Source organism: Hesperophylax consimilis, chromosome 23 (assembly GCF_061612785.1).
Source record: "Hesperophylax consimilis isolate HC1 chromosome 23, BYU_Hcon_1.0, whole genome shotgun sequence".
Lineage (NCBI taxonomy): Eukaryota > Metazoa > Arthropoda > Insecta > Trichoptera > Limnephilidae > Hesperophylax > Hesperophylax consimilis.
Window position 1 is genome coordinate 842,096 of NC_142858.1, and position 12,730 is coordinate 854,825.

At 34.0% G+C, this 12,730-nt stretch overlaps 1 protein-coding gene and 1 long non-coding RNA gene across 2 annotated transcripts in view; one reads left to right on the forward strand and one right to left on the reverse strand.

Annotated features, from left to right (window-relative positions):
• The window catches only part of LOC149412196 (periodic tryptophan protein 2 homolog), a 201,990-nt gene extending 191,873 nt beyond the window's left edge, over positions 1–10,117 (reverse strand). Inside the window, exon 1 of the mRNA XM_089645684.1 lies at positions 9,787–10,117. Coding sequence (XP_089501810.1) covers positions 9,787–9,840 — 54 coding nt within the window. The 5' untranslated portion in view covers positions 9,841–10,117. The remainder of the gene's footprint in view (positions 1–9,786) is intronic.
• Positions 1,231–2,728, forward strand: LOC149412199 (uncharacterized). Its single transcript, XR_016304579.1, has 3 exons — positions 1,231–1,695; positions 1,798–2,084; positions 2,415–2,728. It is a non-coding gene; the product is annotated as an uncharacterized LOC149412199 (long non-coding RNA).
• Positions 10,118–12,730: the final 2,613 nt, after the last annotated feature.

The window sequence follows — 12,730 nt, forward strand, 5'->3', positions numbered from 1 at the left end:
TCTGGCTCCGACATTCTTCGTCAAACCAGGCATCAGATTTTCGTAGACGCCGAGTTTTTGTAGAAATTGGAGCATATGTATTTAAAAGGGTTGAAAGGATGCTGTTATAATCTGCTGCTAGTTTGGTTGGCGACTCTGTTTCCCATGCGCTATGTGTACAGAGCGGAGAAGCTTTTAGTTCTGACAGGAAGTCGTCAAAGTTAAAACCGCGCCATGCTCTTGATGTGATAGTAACGTAAGGAATTTTCGGTGGGTTAAAATCGATTTCTGAGCGAATAAGTCGATGGTTTGATAGTCCTACATCCACACTATCCGCTACCAGAAACGGACCGCTTGACTTTGAGATAAAAATGTCCAAAGTTCCGCCAGCATTGTGAGTTGGGGAATTAACCCATTGACGGCATCCGAAGCAGTCTAATAAATCAGTGAATTTAAGAGTATTTGGTGATTCTAGACGCTCTAAGTGAATGTTAATGTCGCCTGTTATGAAAATATTATCGGAAAGTCCCACAACCCGCTCGAGAAAACACGAAAATTCATTAAAAAAGTCCAAAGTGATTTGTTTTGAACCAGGCCGGTATAGGGTACATAAAATGAATGATGCTCCTGCAGACGAAACTCGGCATCCCAAGTGCTCAAAGGTTCGGTATGCACCAATTGACACCCTTGTTAAACGCAAGCCCTGGCGACCTAAAATCACGATACCCCCGTGATTTACGCTAGCGATGTTGTCATCCCGAGAAATTGTTGCTTTCGGTCGGGCTTCTTCTAGCACGACATAACCTAAAGCTCGGAGTCTCTTTATTGAAAAAGAGTCACTATTTTCGTTCCAAGTCTCAGTTATGGCCAGGACATGAAGATTCTGTTCGTTGAAAACCTCCCCTACTTCCTCTATCTTGTTATTGAGAGATCTAACATTCCAGGATCCTATACCTAGTTGACGGCTCTTAAAGTTGGCATGCCGTTGTATACAAGCATTAACTGTGTTATATTCTCTCTCCGGATTCGGGAGAATTTGAGTTGCTACTTTTCCCTGTTCTTCTGTTAGCGGTGACGTAACTATTTCGATGCTGTGTTCCAGATGTATTTTCCTACTGCGTCCAGCTCTGCAACCACGAAACCTCATTTTACGGGTAGTTGTTTTAGTAATAACGCGTCCAAGGTTATACAGCGATATCTTTGCAGCTATTGCAGGGTCCAAATAGACACTTTCACTATTAAGGGTGGGTTTTTTCATTTACCGAGAATGCTAAATGCAATGCTAATTGTAAAAGTAAACAGTAAAAGTCATAGAAATGAGTTTTTTCATTTGACATTTACCGTTTACTTTTACCTACAATCTTACAGCTAGGCAACCGTGCTGTAAATGCTAATTGTAAAGTAAAAAATGGCTGCCATTGCCGAAGTGACAGTTCAAGAGTTTAGAGGTTATTTTTTGTTGTAGCTATTTGGCGGTATTTGCTATTATATATTACCAATATTACTTAACAAAATGTTTGCAACAAGTGACAGTTCTTCAAGTTCTGATGATGAAGTTGTAATGAATATGACGCGACGTGTTAAGCGACATAATATACGTCGGAACATGTATCTAATGGAAGATCATGATTTTATTTGCCGATTTCGTGTCAATAAGGAAACTGCTCGACTTTTAACTACATTAATCGCAGATATGATATGTACTCCCACCGATATGTAAGTAATGGTTAATAAAATGAAATTACAAACATTTTTACAACAATTTATTCAAATTACATCACGTAAATAGAATGATAATGACTTTCTTTCTCTCCTTAGGAATAATGCTGTCAAACCATCTGAACAGTTGTTACTGGCTTTGCGGTTTTATGCAACTGGTTCAATGCAAAGAGTACTTGGGGACATTGCAAATGTACACAAAAGTACAGTATGTAAAATAATTTTCAATGTGTCAAAGGCGATAGCGTCACTCAATAAAAACTTTATATCAATGCCCAGAAGTGACGCTGGAATGTTAGAGAATAACAGAAAGTTTCATAGATTGGCCAAATTCCCAAATGTTATAGGAGCCATCGATTGTACCCATGTACCAATAACATCTCCAGGTAAATAAGCTTTTCGTGTTTTTATTTAACTGTAATAAGTAAGATTAAGAAAGGGCCCTCAGATGGTTTGGGCATGCAGAGCGAATGAATGAAGAAAGAAGGAAAATAAAGGAAAGGAGAACATATGACGCAAATGTGAATGGTGAAAGAAGTCTGGAATGCCCGAGGAAGACGTGGCACGATCAAGTGAATCAGATACTTAAGTCGGGCCATGTCAGGAGTCAGAAAAATAGATGAGTATGTATAAATGTAAATGAGACAAAACAGTAATATTTGGTTTTCGCATATATTTATGCAATTGGAATATACTACAATATTTTATAATTTCAGGTGGAAATACTGCGGAGTTATACAGAAACCGTAAAGGTTATTTCTCATACAATGTCCAAACAATTTGTAATGCTGATCTACTAATTTTGGATATTGTATGTAGATGGCCAGGAGCTAGCCATGACAGCACCATTTTTAATGCTAGCAACATTAAAGGCAGGTTGGAGAATGGAGATTTTGGAAGCAACGTAATTTTGGGAGATGGGGGTTATGGCGTGCAGCGCTACCTTTTAACACCTCTTAGGAATCCAATTACACCAGGGCAGGAACTATACAATAGATGCCATATTCGCACCAGAAATCCAGTAGAGCGTTCGTATGGTTTTTTTTTTTTTTTATATTTACTCCACACAGGAGGCCCTGAAGAAAATAATTTCCCTCAGGGCCTATGTCATCTTTGGGGATGCTGTGTGGAGGGTCTTTTTGTGGAGAGGAAGGAGTGAACATGGGTCTTGAAGAGTCCCATGTTGTAGGAGGGAGGAAACACAGAGGCCGGCAGTTCGTTCCACAGCCGAGCTGTTGAACTTAAGAACGAATCATAGAAGCGACCCGTTCTCATGTGACAAGTGTCAACTGTGTACAAATGTTGGGCGCGCGTTTGGCGTGTATCCCGACTACGCACCGGTGCCGAAGGGATCAATGACGCTAGTTCCTCAGAGCATCTTCCATTGTAATACCGATAGAACAAGGACAGCATACCTACCTGATGCCTGTGCTCTAAAGATTGCAGTCCGTTTGTTAAGATTGGGGAATCTATCAAACGGACCGCCCGTTTCTGCACAGAGTCAAGGGTTTTTTTCAGGTATTTTGGGGCTCCAGACCAGAGATGGCTGCCAAATTCGACAGTAGGGCGCACTTGCGATTTGTACAGGGTGAGCAGTTGTGTACTATTAAAGTATCTGCGGGCCCTGTACAGTACGCCCAGCTTCTGAGAGGCCAACTTTACTCTAGCTTCGATGGAGCCCCCGTACCTGAGCTGGTCACTTATAGTTACACCAAGCATGGTGTCTGGAAGAGACGTTTTCCCTGTATTGCGACCAATTTAAGATTAAATCAAAACAGAATCGAAAGTGTCATACTTGCCACCGCAGTTTTACACAATATTTGTTTAAAAAAGAACATTCCTGAGGTAGATCCGGAAATGTATGTTGATCTCGACAGATTCCGAATGGATAACAATGAAGGCGGTGGCAGCGGTGCGCCCACCACCTCTGGAAGCAATGCTAGGGAAGCACTCATTCATTCCTATTTTGACCACTAAGTATTTATTCCTTGTATCCATAATATTTATATACATAGATAACTACTTTCTTACAGTTTTCCATCAATAGACCCTTTGCAGGTTTTCATTTACATAAACTCATTAGAAATTGGAGAAGAAGTTGGATATAGAGATGTATAAATGTGGAGGAAGCAAGGGAGGTTTATATGGGCATTTGTGTAGAGCTGTCCTCTCTGCCTACCCCAAGAGGGAAATGGTGTGTATTGTGTATGTATGTATATATAATTTTGTTTCAGGTTGGCTGCCAGAGACACAATATGAATCAACTTGTAACTCATGTGCAGTGTGCACATGATATGGAATAAACAAGGAATTGAAATGATGGACTTTTTCAAAAATATAATTTTTATTTAAGAAGTTGTAGGACTTATGTAGGAAAATTATTATCTTTAAGTAACAATTATATGTTTATAATTTATTAATGCTCCTTATTAATGAAAATATACATAGTTAAAACTAATACATAAATTACTTTTAAATCTGGAGAAACGCATATGAAACATATACAGGGTGTATCGGCACGTACCCGACAAACTTTAACCAGCTATTCCTTAGCACATTTGGAGTAAAAAATGTTATGGGCACTTTGCTGTCCGGTAACATTTTTTTTCTTTTAAAAACAAAAAATAAATAAAATTTCCACACTCCGTTACTGCCCCCAGTATAGGGGTAAAGTACTTGGCAACGCCGCGCTACTGTCATCTCTTTCACACGTATTCTGTCTCAAGTCCCGTGTGGGCTTTTATAAGCAAGTGTGTCGAAAACCATCTTCGCTCTTTCCTACACACTAAATAATAATAGTTAAAAATGAGACGAATGATGCCATACCATTGTGATTGTAAAGTGCGCCAATACGTAAGTATACAACGAAACTCGAATAAGAATTGCCAGGTGGGTTTTTTAATCGCTTTAATCTGACTTCAAAAAATAATTAAACATGTAAAAATTTATTAAAATATTTCCAAGTATTATTAAATATAATATTACAGTACAGTACTTTGAACCTTCGCAATAAATTTATTTGATTTTAAGTTTAGTTTGTAGACCTCCATTTCAATTTAGAGATTTTTTAAAATTTTTAACAGTCTTATTATTAAATTTATAAAAAAAATGTGTTTATAAACAAGTTCTGCTAGTTGTAATTATTATTACGCGTGACAGCTGTTTCACCTTCTGACTGCATTATCAAACTGTGGTGAAGCCACTTACAGACGAAGTAAGTGATAACTTCCTATTTTTATTATCCTGGCTTTATTGATTTCCGAGTAAATTGTCGTAAATTATTATTTGCTAATTCCTATTATTGCATTGTTTAAAATTTCACTTAATGTCGTTGGTATTTCCAACTGATGACTCAGGGGTTTATTTCCCTGAATAATTAAGTATTTTGGGGTCTAATTATCATGCATTTCATTACATCCGATATATCTACACAATTTTTATGTTGAATTGGGGAAAGTTTTATGGCTAAGGGAAGGAGTGGAAGGTGAGGAAGTACCTGGATATTCAGATCTGGTCACCAAATACGGCTAGTCATTTCAAGCAACGTTTAAATTCTGAACCTGGATATTCAGATCTGGTCACCAAATACGGCTAGTTATTTCAAGCATTGTTTAAATTCTAAACCTGGATATTCAGATCTGGTCACCAAATACGGCTAGTTATTTCAAGCATTGTTTAAATTCTAAACCTGGATATTCAGATCTGGTCACCAAATACGGCTAGTTATTTCAAGCATTGTTTAAATTCTGAACCTGGATATTCAGATCTGGTCACCAAATACGGCTAGTTATTTCAAGCATTGTTTAAATTCTAAACCTGGATATTCAGATCTGGTCACCAAATACGGCTAGTTATTTCAAGCATTGTTTAAATTCTAAACCTGGATATTCAGATCTGGTCACCAAATACGGCTAGTTATTTCAAGCATTGTTTAAATTCTAAACCTGGATATTCAGATCTGGTCACCAAATACGGCTAGTCATTTCAAGCAACGTTTAAATTCTGATATTATTGTAGAAAGCAATCACTTTGTGGTTTGACATATTTAATAAAATAAAATACTTTTTTGTTTTAAAACCACGATATTTATTAATTTAAGAACCGACCGGTTTCGCTTTACTTAAGCATCATCAGGGTAAAAATTAATACTGTATTAATTTGTACCCTGATGATGCTTAAGTAAAGCGAAACCGGTCGGTTCTTAAATTAATAAATATCGTGGTTTTAAAACAAAAAAGTATTTTATTTTATTTAAATTCTGAATTAATTAATCAATTACGAAAAAGCGTGGGGTTAAGAAAATTTTTTAAAATTATAGTTGTAATTTATTGTCGATTTTTTTAAAAATTTGCGATATTTTAAATAAAATTTAATAATTATTATGTAAATCAATTAGCAATCTGGCAGCATTCATTTGCAGGTGGTCAATCCAATGCAGTCATGACGTTTGTGTGAGTGCTTTCCTTTGTGTGAGTGTGTTGCGCAGCAGTTTTATATGAACCGTTTTTTGATTCATCGGGATTGTTTTTAAAACTATACATTCTTTGTACCTTTAAATTAGTGGAAATAAACTTAAGTGTGTCAAGCTGCTCGTTATATTCCGGTAATTCTGGAAGGCAATAAGCAATAATATTCATAAATAACATTCCGCGAAGTTGTAAATAACTAAATTTATTAAAAATATACGTTGTAGGATAGCCTAGCAAGTAACATTTTGACAGAGCACTTACGGTGATTTAAAAAACAACGGCGCTGTTCAAATAATCCAATTATTATTATTGATAAATACCTAAGTGAGGAAAATTGTTTTTAAAAGTGCTCAGAATTATTGGACTTCGATTATAAATTCAGGAAATCTACTAATTAGTTTCTTAGTTTCAAAATTAGACTATTTAATACGTGAAACGCGTAAGAGGTGAAACCAGAGCATTCCAGAGGTGAAACAATTTAGTTACAAAAATAAAACTGATGTGTACAATACAAGAAGATAATCAGTGATTCACATACGAAAAATGTGAATAATCATTTATTGTTAAATAAAATATTTATTTTCTGGTACTGGATTATGTAATACGGGCTTCGTTCGCAGCGATACGCGAGTTAAGTTGCGATGTTGCTTTCAAACTTTGACAAAAAATAAAACAGTGGTGACATGTGGTGAAAATATGTTTAATTAATTTTTTATTAAAAAAAAACGTAACCGGACAGCAAAGTGCACATAACATTTTTTACTCCAAATGTGCTAAGGAATAGCTGGTTAAAGTTTGTCGGGTTAGTGCCGATACACCCTGTATAAATGAACTACAAACGGGTAACAATCACCAAACAAAGTAATCAAAAAGCTATTTAACTTCAAACCCAGAAAGTCCACAAAAAAATACATATGGAAACAAAAACTTTAAGAAAATTATATTATGAATATAATACAAAATAAATTCATACATTCAAATACAGAATTCAATAAAACGTCCAAGTACACACACTTAAAAACCATACATACTCACTATAGGGGGGGGCAACATATATAATTGCCTTTCAGACAACATTGAAAAGGAAAAAAAGTGTAGGTACATTTAAAAAAAAAAGTTTATTTTTATGCTGAATCAGCAAAACACTGAAAGTGAGTAATATTGTTATTTTTGTTGTTTGTTTTTGGGGTGTTATGCCGTGTTGCGCTAACTCCTTCTTTAGCCGACGTTTCGGACAGCGTTGCAGTGTCCATCATCAGGGCAGATCCGGTAGATCCGAAGATGTGTGAATTTTGGTTGTATAGTTTATAGAAATATTGTTATTGTTTAACTTATGTTTGGATGAACAAACTCCCACTTAGCATCAAACAAAATAAAACTATAAAGAACTACGTTAAGGAAATCAAATCAAAGTAATATCGGAAGAAGACCTCTCTAGCATATTCAAAACAACAACATAGTCCTTGAAAACATATTCAAACATACATAGTCCCCCTCAGAACAGGATCTCCTAGTGAGGAGGACTTCAACAATCGGCGTCGTTTTTATGTATATATATTTCACATATACCCTACAAATGTAATTAATAATATAGAAACTAAATAAAATATTCAACAAATTTGACAGGATACCCATTTTAAATTTAAAAAAAAGTAAGTATGTATTCTTTCAAAAGTGTATATTATTCAATGTGAAAGAGACGATCAAACATGCTGCTGAAATGGAAAATTTGGAAATAGAAAAAAACATGCTCCAGATTAACTATTTAATTGTTTTTCTAAAATAAGTATTTCTAACATCTTTTTCTTTTTTTCGAATTCTAAATTTTCAGTTTCTAGTTTCCTTTACTTTTCCAAATCTTCAATTTCTACTATCCTTTTCTTTTTTTCAAATTCTAAATTTTCCATTTAAATTTCTTTTTCTTTTTTTCAAATTCTAACACTTCTAGCTCCATTTTTATTTTTTCCTCCTTCAACTGGATTAAAGATGTGCATACAGACAGGCTTGTCTGTTTCGGGGGTGTTTTTTTTTGCAACCTTTTGGGAATATCTGCAACAAGAATAAACGTTCCTATTTTATTTATTGGATTCATAAATCAATTCAAATTTTTATCGATTAATGTTTCCACTTACTTCTCCGAGGAGTTTCAGCTATACCTTCTTGGTTTGTGTTATCTGTCTGGTCCACATCTATCGTAAAGAGCTGCTGACCATCCATCCCAGGATTCACTTCTGAAATCAAATAATAACTATGTAGGTACTCATGTATTATGCAATCTGGCGGAGAAATAGTTTCCTGGTTAAAGAAATTATGACAGTTATTGGGAGCAAGTCTTTAACGGGATAGTTGCTAATTGTAGATTGCAATTTGTGGGTAACTAAATCAAATGTGTATCTGCTTGGCCATAGGGACCTCAAGCATTTACAGAACATATCTATAATACGTACATATTTTTTAACATACATTAAATGAGAAAATGTATTACCTGAACCCATGAGCTCCTGTACTATTAATAACTTTTCTGGATTTAATGTATTGACGTTCTTTGATGTGGCTGAAAAGATAATTAATATTTATATAAAAACCATACCGGCTTATTTTTTTCAGACATAACTTTTGTTGAAAGTTAAACTTTATATAAAAATAACCGTATAACAATATATGACATAATGAGACAACAGTATTCATCACCACCACCGCACCGTGGCAAGAGATAATTGACACATGAGTGTACCCACACCACTTCATCAACCTATACATTTGGAATATAACAACTTACAATCTCCATCGTATTTTGAAGAAATCCCCACAATGGATTCCTTCATAATGCTAGACACCCACTCCGAAGTGTCCGACATTGGCGGAAGGGGAGGTCCACCGCCTGTTTGTTGCCGAGACTGCCTTTGCTTTCCAGCTTCCTAAAATATACAAAACATACATTTTTTCAATAATAAACAAGTGAAATCATCATGAATAAATGAGTGATAATATCAAATGATTAGTGATTGTAATACCTTTCTAGCAACACGCTTTATATACTCCCACTTATATTTCAACTGTTTTGTTGTCCGTAATATGTTTGTTGACGCATTAAACTCACTTGTCAACGTGATCCAGGCTTTTTCCTTGTCATGTGAGCCCAATTCGTCAGTCCTTTTACACAAAATTACGGATCCATATTTTTGAATTAAGTTTTTTAGCAAGTCTATCTCCCTCGCCGAAAAATTGTTTCCACGTTCGCTGCAAAGATGTATACATTAGTTATGTATTGAAAAATAACTATTAATACTGATATAATTGAATTTTTACTTACTTTTCGCTAACCACACTCATTATTATCGCAAAATTTACAAACAAAACACAAGCGACGCGGCTACAGACAATGCAATTCACGGAATGTTGACATTTGTTGTGTGTGTGTTGCCACATGAAAAAATATATGAACAGTTCCCAATACGAAAATGTGGGAATTAGATTAGTTATCATGCTGTCATCCCTGTTTACCTTTACTTTCGCAGTTGGCGTCGTGAAAAAACTCATTTTGCCGTAAATGTCAACTGCACTGCTAAAGTAACTGCAAACTGTACAGCTAAAAGTAACGGTAAATGAAAAAACCCACCCTAAGTCTGAGTAGTGTGGCCCGGTCATATCCGACATTGTTTACAACCATCATAGCCCAAAGGATACCCTCATAAATCACTTACACGCACTTGAAACTGTTCACTAGTCTATCACCGTGCACATGTGGTAAGCATTTAAAACCGACGACCGATGTTTTGCCTTTCACTGTGCACTTTTTGGATAACGTGGCAGATTTGAACTAAAAATATGTAAAACTTTATATTAAAACTTGAATTAAGCCCGAAGGGGCTACAGAAAAATTATTTTACTTTTATACACGTAAACTAAAACTTAATGCGGTTATTTTATGCTAAATTTACACCTGGAAAATTGAGGACTTCCCGGGATTTCAAAAATAAACTCGGAGCGCTTCCAAAAAGCAGCCGGCAGCCCCGAAGAGCGCCCGAGAATTTATATTAAGAAGTTTGTATATTAGAGATCACAACAATGTGATCTTACTTTATAAATACATAATAATAGAGCAAATATCACAAGTGTTGTATATTTCAAATAGTCTGGTACTATTATAACTTTATTTTGTGAATTGTCGTATATTTCTGTTTCAATAATATTTTAAAATAAGAACATTCAAATACCTAGTTGGTTATCAATCTAATCAAATCACTTGAGTGATATGATAATATATTGATTAAGTCGTTCATATATCATAAAACAGAGCTGTACACCATATATCTCGATCATTTGTTGTGTTATAGGTCGTGTCAACATTATTTCATGTATTTCGCAGAACGAAAATTGCTACATCGTTTTTTTTATCCAAAACCGTCGTCTGAATCAGATAGAATAATTCAAATCATCTTTATATTATTAGGATAGGAATATCTGAAAGAAAAATATCGAATAAATGTTAGAAAAATATTCCGGAGCAAGCTTTTTGTTATATCCGAAATATTTTTAATTTTTAAATTTCTTTAACCTAGCAAATAATTTGTTTTTTCACTTTTATCATCACGGACAGGGTCGGCTCAAAAAAGTACCAGCACGTATGCAACAGCATATTTCTAACTTCTTATTTGACTTTAGAAAAGAAAATTTTACTTAAAGTAAAAAAATTTTTTTTTGCATATTATCAAGAAGAATACACTGGAAATTTTATTGAATTACTGTAAAAACTTTTCGTATGTTCAAATATCATTAACATTTACGCTTTTACACAAAAACATGTACAAATGATATCCAAATTGACCCTGGTAACAAATTACATGTTTGCGATTCTCAATAAAGAAACCATCCTGTCACTTCGAATGCAATCAACAATGTTCTCAAAATTTGTTTTGACAGCATCGCCATTCTATTGTAAGAATATTATGTACTAAATATACAATTTGGCTGTCCTGAAACTGGAATCCTTCCCAGTTGGACAGATAAAGGTTCGTTTTGTTTTGTATTATTTGTAATTGGTTATATATATATATATATATAAAATACATATAAATACATACATACTTTATATATATATATATATATATATATAAAATACATATAAATACATACATATTTTATATATATATATATATATATATATATATAAAATACATATTTTTTCTTTTAAACTTCCGATTTAGTTGTCCGGGTTAAATCTTCCCCAAAGGAAAAACTTAACCCTTCCACTCACTTTTCCACAAATGATCATCTAGTCAATCAACATTATGTAAGTGCATTATATAAGCAAAATAAATACAAAACAATACAAGAACAACAACACGTCAACTCACCAGAGATCAAATGGGAAAAAAAAAATTCACCGTCTCCAGATATTTTCATATCAGAGGGTTCGGCTCGGTAGTACTTCTAACAGGGCCTATAAATCCTACTGATCCCTCAACATAAATATTTAAAAAATCTTTCGTTATCCTACATGTATTCAAAATGACCGACTTTTGCATCTTTATATATAAATTTTTTGATAGATCTAATACGCCTAAATTTTTAATGAGAGAGCTAGGTATAATGCCAGTAGCCGAAATAACGAATGGTAATATTTTTATAGTCTGAGAATGCCAAATTCTTTTTATTTCGTTTCCTAAATCTGTGTATTTTCTAATTTTTTCATTAACAGATTTTTGAATGTTACAGGAATTTGGAATAGCGACATCAATGATATAAGTTATTTTTTTAATTTTGTCATGTAAAACTATATCGGGTCTATTATGACTAATCGCTCGGTCTGTTAGTATAGTTTTATCATAATATATTTTATAAAATTATTATTATTATTATTATAAATTATTATTATTATTATAAATAAAAATGCTGAAATTTTAGATATACATAATAGGCAGAATCATAATAGTATATGTATTTGTTGTTCGGGTAACTACTAAAAATCCAGAGTATTTTTTAGATCTTATACTGACACAAAGTAACAAAACTTAAAAAAAAATTCTATTTAACCAAAGAAATTCTTAAAACATCTAAATTTATAATAACCCGCGTAAATCGCTTTTTCAATTCAAAGGGGAATTTCTGTCTGATAAAAAGACCGCAGGAAACAATTTAATTTAAATGAATGATACCCGTAATTATTATTATTAATCCCACGAAATGAACTTCCCTCTCCCCTTCCCCCTCCCCCTTACCAACCCGGGCCTCTGAGGACATCTAAAGCTGAAATGTCAAAGGTACACATAAATTGATTTTCTTTTTTATATGACATTATGTGTGTACCAAGTTGGTTCCCACAAAATAAGGCTTGAAGTGAAATGACACTAAACTGCGCTATATAAATGCCATGTTATTATTGTTATTACATGATATATATTTAGTAGGATTTGGCAAATCCTTCAGTTAATTTTGTCGTTTGCGCTGTCTTAGTTAACATAGGCTTAGAGTTGTGCCAACTAATAATTGCTACTGGTTAAAAAATATTTTATAGTATAATTTTATTGGTACAAGTGATGACACATATATTTTTTAACATA